This window comes from Pieris napi, chromosome 11 (assembly GCF_905475465.1).
Source record: "Pieris napi chromosome 11, ilPieNapi1.2, whole genome shotgun sequence".
NCBI lineage: Eukaryota > Metazoa > Arthropoda > Insecta > Lepidoptera > Pieridae > Pieris > Pieris napi.
The window spans coordinates 601,492-616,596 of NC_062244.1; the positions used below are offsets into that span (position 1 = coordinate 601,492).

The 15,105-nt window shown below is 37.3% G+C and overlaps 1 protein-coding gene across 1 annotated transcript in view; it reads left to right on the forward strand.

Annotated features, from left to right (window-relative positions):
- Positions 1–14,859, forward strand: part of LOC125053956 (TWiK family of potassium channels protein 18-like) — a 59,087-nt gene extending 44,228 nt beyond the window's left edge. The window contains exons 2-3 of the mRNA XM_047655589.1: positions 12,723–13,326; positions 13,708–14,859. Of these exons, the coding sequence (XP_047511545.1) occupies positions 12,810–13,326; positions 13,708–14,423 (1,233 nt within the window). The 5' untranslated portion in view covers positions 12,723–12,809 and the 3' untranslated portion in view covers positions 14,424–14,859. The remainder of the gene's footprint in view (positions 1–12,722; positions 13,327–13,707) is intronic.
- The last annotated feature ends 246 nt before the right edge of the window (positions 14,860–15,105 follow it).

The window sequence follows — 15,105 nt, forward strand, 5'->3', positions numbered from 1 at the left end:
GTATAGAAAGCTAAAACTAATAAAGGTTTCGCTAGATGGCAGCACCATCTTAACTCTACATCTAACTCTTAACTTTAATAAAAAAATAAATAAATCAGTGGCGCTACAACCTCTTTAGGTCTGGGCCTCAGATGTCTGAATCTGTTTCATGATCATTTATCAATCTAATAGGCAAGTGGGTGATCAGCCTCCAGTGCCTGACACACGCCGTCGACTTTTTGGTCTAAGACATGTCGGTTTCCTCACGATGTTTTCCTTCACCGTTCGAGCGAATGTTAAATGCGACCATAGTAACTAAGTCCATTGGTGCACAGCCGAGGATCAAACCTACGACCTCAGGGATGAGAGTCGCACTTTGAAGCCACTAGGCTAACACTGCTCTTAACTTTAATAAATAATTCTTATTTAAAACCTATCAGAGAAGAGTAAAATATATTGTACCTGAAACCGTTTTATCAGCCCTTAAGGGAATGCAGCTAATATTGTCCGGAATTTGGTGCGATCTCACGAGGCGTTCGCCAAATGGCCGGAGTTTGGTTAATGGTCGGCAATAGATTGCTTCCTGGGTTGTTCTCAAGATTTACCTCTGATCACTTTTATTACTAGGATACCCTCAGTAATTACTTGAGCTAAGATAAAAATCTTCAATAAGTTGCTTTTATGTCGAACGTTAAAAAAAGTATAAAATCAGTGGTGCCTAAACCTTTTAAGGTCTAGGCCTCAGATCTGTTTCATAGTCATTTGTCAATCTAATAGGCAAGTGGGTGATCAGCCTCCTGTGCCTATCACACACACAGTTTTTTGGGTCTAATGAATTCCTCACGATGTTTTCCTTCACCGTTCGGGCGAATGTTAAATGTGTACAAAGAAAGAATTTTCATTAGTGCACAGCTGGGGATCGATCCTATGACCTTAGGGATGAGAGTCACACGCTGAATCCACTAGGCCAGCACTGCTCTAATATATCTAATAGAATTTTCCATACAATAAGTATTTCAGATAAATGAACGACCTTTAAATTTATTAACGCTTTAGAGATTTTAAGGTTCATACACGTTCAAATCTTATACTATTCACTATAATTACCTGTTAACCACAACGGTCACAGTAATCATAAAATCGTAAAACGTGTCCCCGTTTTCTTAACAAAAAATGACCAAAATCGTCTTTTCATCCACATTCATGCGTGTAAAAATTCGCTATTTGACGTGACCATTCCAAGGGACTCACAATAAAATGTTGGAATTAAGGAATATCGTGAAAAAAGCGCCTTTTATCAAAAGTAAAGCCTTATACATTAGCTGTATTGTAGAAGTAAAAGGATGACTATCGTATCTTTGAAAGGATACCGATTTTATATTGGAAAAGATTTCTATTTCGTTTTATATGATTGACCATCTGTCTGCTTACTTTTACGAGAAATGAAAATGTTTTATCCAATATAGGCGCGATAATATTTCACTTATATGCCTTTCGTTTATATGGAACCTTAGCTTAGCAGACACAGATGGTGTAGCATTTTTATTAACACTGTATCATCGAAATAAGGTGCAGATGTCGTTATAAGTAGAAATATCGATTATTAATCTGATTAATCGAGAAGAAACCTTAAGCAGTAGTGGTAAAGCAGACATGGCGGTGAACTCCAGCTGTGCAATATATAATTCGACTTCTTGGCACTAGCCAACTCCTTTCGATTGTTGGCGATCATCGTGGCTACTTTAATTTTGGATGCCACGCAACAATGACTTGGTGCTTTGACCAAACCATATATCCTTCTATCTGCTTGATAAATTTTTGCTAGATGAAAGAAAAAGGGCATGAGTGAGTTAACGGGCATGTCTTACCCAATAATCAGGGCTTATCTAGGGAGCAATTTCAGTCAGGTCTCATAGTCTTCTAACGAACTAATACACGACTTATGAATAATGTCTGTTTATCTGGATATCAATGACATGTTGGAACTTAGCAACATTCATTGCTATGCAGACGACAGCACTGGGGATACTCTTTACACCGGCCGGGCAGGTATTTCTCGAGCAGTTGTCGATCAGTACTGCAACAAACTAGTGTCTGAAGTCGAAACTCATGGAGTCTCGGTCTGGGGTAGACTAAATGTGGTACAAATGAACCCCAAAAAGACACAAGTTTGCGCGTTTTCCACTAAACCACCCTTTGTCGCCACTCGTCTCTTCAAAGAACTTAAAGCCAAAGCCAGAATCGGAGTATTGGGCGTTGACATATTAAACGACGTTCAGTTTAGCTGTCATTTGGAAGGGAAGACGGTACTTCAGTCCTGGCCATCGCTTGGAACTGTATAAAGCGCAAATTTGACCCCATATGGAGCACTGTTCTCACCTCTGAGCAGGAGCTCCCCAAAGTTAATCTTTTATGTATCTCGACCGTATTCAACGAAGAGCGGTTTGAATACTCGACGACCAGTCACATTCACATCAAGCAAGCTTGATCCCTTGTCGTTGCTTAGAAATGTGGGATCCCTATGCATTTGATAGATATATCGCATTTACCACGGAGAGTGTTCAGAGGAGTTGTTCGGATTTTTCCCTGCAGATGAGTTTCCACCCTTATCACCTCGACGTCCATCGTTCCACAACACATCGTTATTTAAGGCAGTTTGTGCCGCGCCCTACCACTATGTGGAATCAGCTACACGCTGAAAATTTTCGAACCAATTTGATTTGGGGTCCTTCAAGAAAAGAGCGTACCAATTCTTAAAAGCCCTCTGGCATTGAGAGTGTCCATGTGTCATATCACTTAACATAGCAAACAGGCTCAACTAGCCTGTTTGCTACCTATTCCATATAAAAAATCGTTTTACACCAGGCAGTAACGTACGCGCTCGTATTTGGTTTACCACACAAAATGTACAACATTCACGAGCCACACTATTGTTCTATTATTCAATACTCGACAACACAATATAGACGCGTTAATACAGCATCAGAGCGCGATCCCAGTAAATTTAAATGGAAAAGTGGATGTAGATAAGTCTTCAATTTAACTGTAATCGCTTATTTCCTTCCGTTCAGCCTTACAAATCCGTTCAAGTTTAAATTCTGGGAAAATTCAGCTTAAAAATGGTGTCGACGTAATTAAAGAAAGTCGTTAAAACTTTCCCAAGCTAGACTAATTAAAATAAGTAATTAAAAGTGAAGATTTATCTTAACTTTTATGAATAACAGCCATTTCCTATCGACTTCGGGAGTTCACGGTTCTTTCGGAATAGTGATGAAAACAATTATTATCCTGCAATTTATCATAGCTGTAATTACTGAGATTTTGTGGTATTTCAAGTCATTTTTAATGTAAACCTTGGAAATAATTTTATAAAATAATAATTTCTAATATATATATAAATAGGTCCTAAGTATATATATATATATACTTAGGACCTGCTTGTTATAGTAGCCACTGGCTAGTACTGGTTAAGAATTGGCCTTGTCTAATAATAATTAACATGTAACGTAGTTTCATTTTACATAGATTTTTAAATATATTTATTTATTCTTAAAGTACATATTCCAAAAGGGGTCCATACTGCAGAAGACAAAGAAACGGAAATAACCATAACTAACGTATCTACGTTAAATAATAATATCAAAACTAACACCCATTTGATATTTTTTTAACAGTATGGAATTAAAGAGGCTTTATTATTATTATTATAAAGCACATATATATTGTTACAGAAGAGTGATAAGTATCATTAAGTAGTATTTCAGATACGACATAATTATTAAAACTTGTTTGTAGTTTAGATAAACGTGAAAGTTTGATATTGCAATATTGTATTTGGTTAACGCCATATTGGAAATATTGTAAAAATTAACTGGAATATTGCAAATAGATACTACGCTGCAATAGACAGGATTAATATGGCAACATTTCAATAGACGTTAACATATCAAATTGTTATCTGTTAAGTTGATGTGGCTGTTTCTAGCTGAACGCGATTGAAGCATTCGAAATATCGAGTATTAAATTTGCGCTAATATCCATTAAAAAGGTCTTGTTTTTTTAATACATAAATGTGTTAATTAAACGTATTTTATTCCCTTATTAAATATTGCATTAAAAATTATGATGTGTGCATGAAATTTAATTTGGATCGAATTTAATTACGTAAATCCAGAGTGCCTCTCTTTAACCTATTGGATTTTTTGGCCTCGTAATTCAGCATCTGCTTAATTTATATATAGGGAAGTAGGTGATCCGACGCGTGTCTAACCAGGATATTGATGAAGAGAGAGGGTTCTAGCGCACGAAGCTAGATGCATAACGTGTCTTTCAAAATATAAGCAATATTTAAAAAAAAAGGTATCTTTTGATATAGATTAAATATTTATACTTCTACGCTGTTCTTCTCAAAGTGTTATTGTTATTAAAATTGCTAAAACACCATCTGTAGTATCGTATTAAGTCGAGGTTAATACGAAATATTCGTTATTACGAGTACAATGGTACTACGCCAAACTTTCAACTTATGATAATAATAAAATCGTGTTAGACTATTTCCAGCATTACACCAGATCGTATCAGAAGTTCAATATTGCTGAACGTTATTGCAAAAGTATTGAACTACTTTCAAAGTTAATCTTTTATGTATCTTTCAATTGTTTCTTTAAGACGCTAAGTAGAAGTCTTTTGAGGAATACAAGTAAAATCTCTGAAATATCAATAATCCAAAATTAGTTAGCTGGAAGATGTTTTATTTCAACAGCTAAGTGTATGTACCCAAAGACCCGGCGGAAAAATTGTTTCAGGTTGGGTGAGGAAGGTTAATTCAATGAAACAAATGCAAAATATGTTCGCTTTATTCTGCGGAGTTATGAATCTTGAAGGAATAAATAAGCACTATTGGTAATAAATAAATAAAAAATCTAATTAAAATGTCCGTTTCTAACATTGAAAACTAAGTTTTCTTTTACGTTTTAATTGCGAGGTGTGAAATATTCCTATATTTGTAAGTTAATAAATTGATAAACAATAGGGTAAAGACTTTGTATTTGTCTAAATTGTATTTATTATTTACTTTTATTTTAGTTGTAAAGGTTGATACATATAATATGATTACCATATATAATATATACTCGACTTGCTATCATATTCATTTCAAGGCCTATTCTGACCCCCAAACATTATAGTTGTATTGAATGGAACTTGGGACAGAAATAGATAGCCTGCGGTCTGATACTAAATTTTCAATCCAAATAATATTATATAAATAGACTCAAATACATCACCATGTTGTTGAATATAATTGGAATCCTCCTTAAACATTAACCGCATTTCCGCTATTCTCTTAATGTCACCACAGATGCGAAGATTGTGTCATTTGACATCCTTCCGTCGTGTCAAGTCTTTGAAATTAGGTTAGATCTTAATCGAATGGCCTCATTATGTCTCACAAATGTCAGACAAGAAATAAATTTAATGAAATATTGCGAACAATAGCTTTTATGTACTTTTCTAAACGAATTTAATCTTAAATGAGCCTAGAAGTTTTAGTTACTTAAAAATGAAGCGCGTCTATTAACTATGATCTTCGGAATGACGAGGCCACGATGCTTTATCTAATCAGACTTGCTATGTATAGTACACAACTATACAACGTAGAAAAAACGTTATGACATTTTTCTTATAGGTGTAATGAGCAAATTATCGTAATAGTACAAGTAAAATGTAATTAATTAAAAACACTATATTCTCATACAAACAAAATTGCAAATTCATTTATAATAGGCGACGACGGTCAAAAACTCCTACGCCGCTCATTGCCCGGGACTAAGTTCATTTCTATCGAAATAATAACAAATTCAGATGAAAAGATACGATTGTTTATTTTTTTAAAGTTCAGAAGTATCATATTTCGTCGTTTTTTAGGTAATTATTAGAATCACAAAAAAATTAAAATGGCGTGTTTTAATTTGACCACAGTAAAACTTCATGATCTGTTGTAGAATCATCTCCTTGGCATTCTTTATACTACGGAAGGTCTAAATTTAGCTTATACAAGCCGGAGAATAAAATATGTAACTCAAAATACTAATAGCACTTAACGTTGAAACCGGGAACAAATTGTAGAAAAATTCACAGATGTAGTAATTAAATCAAGTGAAATAGCAATTCCAAAAATTAAAACCGGGAAGAAAACAAAAATGGTTTGGTGGACCGAAGAACTACAGGTGCTCAAGAAACAGGTTGAGACTAGAAAGAGAAGGATAAGATGTGCCGCAGCACGCAGAAGGCAAGAGGTTGTAGGTGAATACCTTGCATTAAAACAAGAGTATGAAAACCGGATCAAACAAGCCCAAACTGAGAGTTGGAAAAAGTTCTGCGAGAAACAGGAAAGAGAGACAATGTGGGAAGGTATATATAGAGTGATAAGAGGGACAGAGACCAGAGTCCAGGATTTACCACTTCGCAGGGACGGTAGATACATTAGCGAAAGGGAGTCAGCGGAGACCTTGGCAAGAACCTTCTTCCCGGAAGACACTAGTGAGGATGAAACTGAAGACCACAAATTGATAAGAAGAAGAGCAAACACAGTAAATAAAGAGGGACATAACTTAGTCTATGATCCCCCTTTTACAATGACTGAACTCGAAACCGCCGCTCTCAGTTTCAACCCGAGGAAGGCCCCCGGAGAAGATGGCATAACGGCGGACATAAGTTGGCACGCGATAAACGCGGCGCCTAACTTATTCCTCACCGTCCTAAATAAATGCCTGGAGCTAGGGTACTTCCCCAAATTGTGGAAAAAGGCTACAATAATTGTATTGCGCAAACCTGGTAAGACAGATTATACAAACCCGAAGTCTTACAGACCCATAGGCTTACTACCTCTTCTAGGCAAAGTATACGAAAAAATGATAATCGCTCGGCTAAAGTGGCATCTAGTCCCGAAAACCTCGAAAATCCAATACGGATTCATGCCCCAGCGGAGCACTGAAGACGCCCTATATGACGCAGTCACACATATACGCGCAAAGCTGAAACAAAAGAAGATACTAACAATCGTATCACTCGATATAGAGGGCGCATTTGACAGCGCTTGGTGGCCGCAAATTAGAGTCCGACTGGCAGAAGAACAATGCCCATTAAAACTAAGGAAAGTAATGGATAGTTACTTACACGAAAGACAAATAAAATTAACCTACGCTGGACAAACGGTTGAAAAAGTAACTAACAAAGGCTGCGTTCAGGGTTCAATAGGGGGACCAACAATGTGGAATCTAATATTGGACCCGCTCCTACAGGACTTGCGAAATGGTGGTGAGTACGTCCAGGCTTTTGCGGATGACGTCGTTTTGATAGCGGAAGGAGAGACCGGTAGTGAGATCCAGCAGAACCTCAACCTAACATTGAACCGGATACATAGATGGGGTATCCTAAACAAACTGAAGTTTGCGCCACACAAGACCAAAGCCATGGTGGTGACGCGCAAACTGAAGTATGATACCCCACGGCTAAATATGAATAATGTACCGATACAGATGGATAACCACATTCGAATTCTCGGAGTTGATCTGGATGCTAGACTCACGTTTAACAGACATGTGGAGAGGGTATGCCGGAAGGCCATCCAGATATATAAGCAGCTGGCCAAAGCCGCGAAGATCGAATGGGGACTAAACCAGCAAGTTATCGCGACCGCGTACACTGCCGTTATTGAACCAATCGTAATGTATGCGGCCGCGGTGTGGGCTCCCGCGACAAATAAAATCTGTGTACGCAGAAAACTAAATCATCTTCAAAGGGGCTTTGCCCAAAAAGTAGCAAAAACTTATAGGACGACATCATTACACGCAGCAACCCTACTGGCCGGGATACTTCCACTAGACCTCCGTATTCAAGAAGCCGCTGCCTTATACGAGATAAGAAGGGGGGTCAGCACGGAAATACTGGAGGGCGAAGAATTAGAGAGGAGAGTGAAATACGTAGATCTCCCACACCCGGCGAAACAAACAAAACTGGACTACAAGATGCTCACCAATCCGGAAGAAATCGAAGGACACGGCGGCACACAAATCTATACGGACGGCAGCAAAACAAGTATAGGAGTGGGTGCCGCTTGGACGGAATGGAAAGATGGAATGGAAATAAATAGCAAGATGATTAAGATGGCGCCCCACTGCACAGTTTTTCAAGCTGAATTGACGGCACTACGAAACGCGACTAGCCACATAAATAAAAATAAGCGTGACGCTAAAATATACAGTGATTCTAGGTCAGCATTAGATGCTATTGTGAGTGGACGATCTCTCGATCCCCAGGTAGCCGAGATCCGCCGGAGCCTGGAAGAGTGCCGCAAAAGAGGAACTCATATAAGCCTCTTCTGGGTAAAAGCGCACGTTGGTACGCCAGGGAACGAGAGGGCGGACACGTTAGCAAAAGAAGCGGCGGAAAGACTAAGGTCAAAACCTGAATACGCCGCATACCCCCTGTCATATGTAAAACATCAGATAAGGCAAAAGACTCTAGATGTATGGAATGAACGCTACCTGGGGGGTGAAACAGCTGGAACTACAAAATTATTTATCGCAAATGTTAGAACTGCGTACAAATTAATAAAAGAGAAGCGCTTCACACCCCAGATGGCGCAAATTCTTACAGGGCACGGAGCCTTTGCACATTACCTTCATAGGTTTAAAATTAGGACAAGCCCAGCATGTGACTGCGGCGATGAAGAACAAACAGTAGAACATGTGCTCATACATTGCCCTATTTTCGCATCGTCCAGGCACGACCTGGAGCAACAAATGCAGATGACTGTAGACCGTAACGGCCTACAGGACATGTTAATAAAGCACAGATCGTGCCTGGAACGGTTCTGCGAAAAAATTGTGGAATATATAAAGGCGGCAAACAAAACCCCAAGAACGGGTCTCGCGAGGAATTGCGTCCCGGCTCGCCCATGAATATTGTTAACAAAAATATTACAGATGTAGCCGGGGCGTCTTTCGCGAGACGTGTGATGTGCAAAGGTCCCTGGACACAATGGCAGGGGAGTAGAAAAGTGATATATTATATTAAAAAAAAAAAAAAAAAAACGTTGAAACCGGTCATAGATAAATGAAATTGTAATATGCCACAGACTATAAATACTCTAAGCAAAATAAATATTGAAATTCCTTGGTAACACATTGAATGTTTCATCTTGATGAACATGTGTATTTTGAGCGATAATATCATATGCTTTTTTTCACTTTTAAATGAAATTCAAATATTTCAATTTAAATAAAAAAGTAATCCTATTAAAATGGAACGTTACCTTCGCTTTTAGCCTTTTAAATGAAGTATTTTCTGAATATTCAAAATCGTAAAAACAATGGGAACCCTTAAAAATGTACTAAAAAAGAATAATTAATTTATCAACGCAATAAAATCTTTGACGAAATAAATGGAATAGAGAAAAGAAAGCTGGCTTTGTTTTACTTAGATTGTATCTTCAAAGAAATGTTTCATTATGTTTTCTCTTAATTTTCTGTCAAGGGCGGCTGACTTATTATGCAATGGTGATGTTAAAGTAAAAATATTATTTATTCATGTTACCTTTTGTACACTTGTGAACGTCAATATATGTTTTTTCAAGTACTGCCAGTTCTGAAATTAAGGACTTGGCGAAAAACCCATTTAGTCTTTTAAATGACAAAGTATTTCGTTGGAGAAGATGCTTGTGAAAAGTTGCCATTAAATAATACTCCACATGATTTATTGAAGCAATTAATCATAATAATATAAAATGCAAATGAATGAAAAATATGGATAATTTTCATCCAACTTAGGTCGTAAATGGGCTTGAAGTGTTTGTTACCATGGTTTTAATGGTTTATTCATGTTAAATGGTTATTAGGGAACTATTTTTTTAATCTTTATAAGTTCACAAAAGAGAGTTCGACTTTACATTAATTCCAATCTAGCCCAACCAATAATTATGGCTATTAAGTAATTGTATTTTGACTTAATTTTGTGCAATTAACTAGTGAATAGCTGTTCTATAAAGTTTTGACTCGATGTTCGTGTGTCCGAGATACCGCACTTGTACTTATATTCACTACACTAGGTTTATTCACTCAAAAGGTTTAGTTCTTTAGGCGCTTGGACCCAAAGAGAGAATACGACTACATTCAAAGTAGAACGTATTAAACTTGTATATAGAAAGAAATATCTAAAGACCCTTTATCGGTCAAGTCAATTTTTTGGACGGTGAAATAGTGTTAAGGGCATCAAAAGTTTTCGCCAAAGCCAGTTCGATTCTCAAGGGTTTGTTATTTATAGTTTTACTTCGGCTACTGGCCCGCATCTCTTTAAAGCTCGTACATACGATGCTAAAGTTTCCATATAACTAGTAAAATAGGTTTAGTTTTAAACTATATTTCTTACTGAAGTTCCGCATCCGGGTTTTGTTTTATGTGTAGAGGAATAGTGATGGGTGTACTAATATTATACAGCTATACATACTCTGTGGCGCTGTAACTCTTTATGTATAAAAGAAGTCGAACAAATACTCATCAGAGCGAACTCTAGTCTTTTTTCCGCCTTTTGCGTTCGTCTAGGATTATTATCAACCTTTGTGTGGATGCTATTAGTAGATACTGTTATTTTAGCTTTTGGATCATAATAAGTTGAATGATTAATTGAGACGGTACTTCACTTTCGCCCCAAATGTATAAAGCGTAAATTCGGCCCCACGTGGGGTAGTGTTCTCACCTCTGGGCGGGAGCTCCCCAGTACCAGTTCCATTCCCTTGACGATTTTTTTCGAAGAGCGGTTCGTATAGTTGGCGATCAGCTAATTTCCAAGCAGCTTGATCCCTTGGCGTTGCGTAGAGATATGTCCCCTTGCATCTTTCACCGCATTTACAATGGAGATTATTCAGAGGAGTTGTTCCGATTAATACCTGCAGCAGAGTTTCATTGTCGGACGTCGAGGCATAATACAAAATTCCACCGGTATCACCTCGACGTCTCCGTCCTTCCACAACTGAGCGTTATTTAAGTCAGTTTTTTCCGCACACTACAATGTGGAATCAGCTGCCCACTGAAGTATTTCCGAACCAATTCGACTTAGGGTCCTTCAAGAACAGAGCGTACCAATTCTTAAAAGGCCGGCAGCACTTGTGTACCTTCTGCCAATGTGAGTGTACGTGGGAGGCGGCAAAACTTACCATCAGATGAGTTGCCTCCTGTTCTATAAAAAAAACTAAATATTACATTAATATTTTAATTTTTAATTCCTCCTCTTTAAACGTTTTAAGTAAATAGTTACTATTTTTTATGAGTTAGTAAAATACCAACGTAAATTTATGTTAAAATTTACGCGTTTTGGATATCTAATAAAAATAAAGAATGTCAACATATTTCCTAATTTTATAACTTTGTGAATATTTTTTCCCCTTCAAGTGTGTACCCTGCCTTAATATCACCCTCGAGACATAACTTTTTGCATCAACTTTACCTTCCATTTTGTTTTATCACCATTATTTTCGAACAATTCAACGGATTTTCCGAGTTTTTCATCCAATTTTAGGAATATTTTTCCTAAACTCCACGTTCATATCACGTTTGAACAAATATTTTTTGAAATATTATTTCCCAATTCAGGTTTAATTTGTTTTTGTAAATTATGGAAGCGTTTGAAAATGAAAATATTTATCAGCATTTCATAACGAAAATTGAAAATATGAAATATATTCTGCTTTTCGCCCATATAATTCTACTTCCACTACTATACAGTATAATTTAACTTTAGGGTAGTTCTAATGTTACTAATTTCGTATTTCGTCACTGCATTCAGTGCTGGGAGCGCCAACTATAAAGCGGCGAGTGCTAAACCCCACGTACCTGCCACCTTTACCTAGTACCTGTGCACCTGTACCCATGTCCTCTTCATCCTAATACAAATAAATCGATCAATAATAAAAATGATTTAAAATATCACATAATCGATATATCGAATACAAATAAATAATCACAATCTAACATAGTAAATTTCCTTCCTTGGGCCCTGTTACAAAATAAATTCTATTTTCACAGGAACTATTTATATTAAACAGGAAACAGTTAGTTATATGATGGTACTAGGTCTAGCTCCAGTAATTAATGCTATGATCAAACGTTCCTTTGAGCTTTTGCTGAAGCGTTGCAATGTTACTTGCGTGGTATACAATTTGTACACGGTATTTTAATATGATACATTGTGGGTTAGTAATATGCTGTAATAGTAGGAATTCGGATAAAAGGGGAAAATAGGCTTTAAATTAATTTTTGAATGTTAGGCAGCTACTATTTTCGACTATAATTACAAGAATTCGAAAAATTTTTTGGGACTTACGGGCTTTTTCTAAAATATTTTCAACAATTCCGTTCTAATTTTCTTTCTTACTCTTGCTTTCGTGAATTAAAGGTAAAATAAGCAAAATAATGATACATTGAGTCCAGCTATTAGCTTAATATTAAGTAATCATCCTTTTACTGTAGGCTCACTGTTTGTGTAGTTTTCTTGAAATTATGAAAAGTAGTAGGTTTTAGGAATATGATTAAACCGTTAAATAACAAATATGTTTATCTTTAATACACTTTTGAATATACTACTTCTAAACGTTAGAAAGATTTCATATAGGGAAACTTTTACGAAAACGAATACTTAATAGTTTATTATAAAAAGTATGCAGTAAAATTATTCTTTGATTGTTTCAGATGACACTACAGGAGCAAGATGAGGATACGACGAAAAATACACGATAAAAAATACAAGATACTTTAAAGGATGGTTCAGTGACAAACATGATAGAAGACGGTAGCCGCGACTCAAAGCGCGCTTACCGAAAATCCGAAATAATTGAAGAACCTAACTGCTGCTTCGAAGCTATCGACGATACCAAACTCTTCTGCTGCAGATGCGCTCACAAGAAACGAGCGTCACCTCTCACCTGCCTCGCGATATGCTTCCTCGTTCTCACTTACAATCTCCTGGGTGGATTCCTCTTCCTCGCAATAGAAGGAAACACAGTGATAGAAGAAACTGCTGTAGCAGAATCGAAGCCAAATTTAAGTTCACAGGAAAGCGGCGATTTGCGCTCGAAAACAGTCGAGAAGCTCTGGTCAATAACGGAAGATCTTAATATTTTGTACAAGGAAAACTGGACGAAATTGGCTGCGAAGGAGTTGATGGATTTTCAAAAGGTTCTGATGAAGTCGATACGCGGAGTTGAAGTTGGCCAGATACATTTCTATGACGCCGAGTATCGGTGGACGTTTGCAGGCAGTTTTTTGTATGCCCTGACGCTGATTACTACAATTGGTAAGTTGTTATCATTTTCATACCTTTAATGAAATTTTTAGCGAATACTAAGTAATTTGAACAAAGCTTATATATTATAATTTATTAATTACTTAGATGAGTCTACTAGATTTGCCATTGGCTATATTACCATGCTTACTAATATCACATTATACAATGTTATGTTATTTATTATTTTAAAATCTGTATGAAAATATTTTTATTAAAATACAAAGTATCTATTTTCGTGGTTTTGATAATAGGAATTTCGCTGTTACTTAACTTTTACCTTTTTCATGAAAAAACTCCACTAATCAGTTATATAATACATATTAAGAATAAGACATAAGAAGAAATTATACAGGAAAGGTTCTTACTGTACAAATTATTTTATTTTTACAGGTCATGGCAACGTGGCGCCGAAGTCGTCGACGGGGAAGATAGTGGCAATTGTGTACGCGTGTGTGGGCATACCGCTCATAATGCTCTATCTCTCCACTATCGGCGAGACACTCGCAAGAAACTTCCGTTCCTTGTACTCCAGAATGTGCCCATCGCGCCTCAGAAGTGGAGACTTCCACTCAAAAGCCGAGTGTTTGCGCTACACCTTACCCGTAGCGGAGTGCGAGAGAAACGAAAAGATTTTCGATCGCCAAAAACGGACTCCTTTCACAGCCGCCCTCAACCTTGACAATTTCAACAGCGGTTATCATTGGACGTGTCGGGACCATACACGAGTGCCAATTATTCTAAGTTTACTATTGCTCGCCTTGTATATAGCGTTAGGTACTTTTATATTCCATTCAACAGAAAAGTGGAACTTTATTGATGGCTGTTACTTTTCAATATCAAGCCTCGCGACGATAGGGTTCGGTCATCTTAAGCCGGGACTATACGCCAGCACAGTATCGGCAAAAGCTGAGGACATTGCTGTGGGAGTGTGTTGTATCTATATACTAGTGGGGATAGTTATAGTTGCAATGTGTTTTAATTTAATACAGGAAGACATGAGCGTAGCCGTGCGCGGCTTCACCGCTCTGTCGATAGGTAGCGCTAAGTCGAGAGCCGTACACAGTGAAGCGTGTGATGAAAAGATGGCAATGGCTGTCGTCTCTTGACACAGGGAGACGGCCGCCGGGCCGTCTATAAATTGCCACGATAAACGACCCCAAGTTACGTTCAAAATAGACAGTTCGAATCCGACAAAATTCAATAGTTTGCCACGGAGGAAATCTACGGCGTACGGCGAGGAAAGTTTTCAGAGGAATACGCCAGTTCGCCGTTCAGCGGGTCACGTTGATCGATGTATAGAGTACTTTGTGCCAAGAAGTCTGAGTGAGTTTAACTTAAGTGGGACGGGTGGTGGGGAGTTCTGTACGGTAAGTACTTTTGGCGACAAGAGCCGGAGAGATAGGAGGGATAAAATGGTGACGTTTGAGGACGATCGGTCTGACACCGAACGCACACTACCGGACGATGTGTTTATGTGACTGTACACACACATAGGTATGATGGAATAAACACCATTTGTTACTTAATAAAGTTTTACACTTATGTGTTGTTTAATTTACTACCTTTGACTGTAAACTGAACTCTGAGACCGAATTTAAATATCGATCATACTTATACCAAGTTGTAAATTATACATAGTCTTCATATGTCACGCCTTAACTGCTAAAGCAAATCATAAATATAAAAAGTAATTACACAACAACACGAAAAACATGAAATCAACTTAAGAACATAAGCTAAAAGTGAGAAAGACTTTTAATTGCAATCAATTAAATAATAACAAAAAAC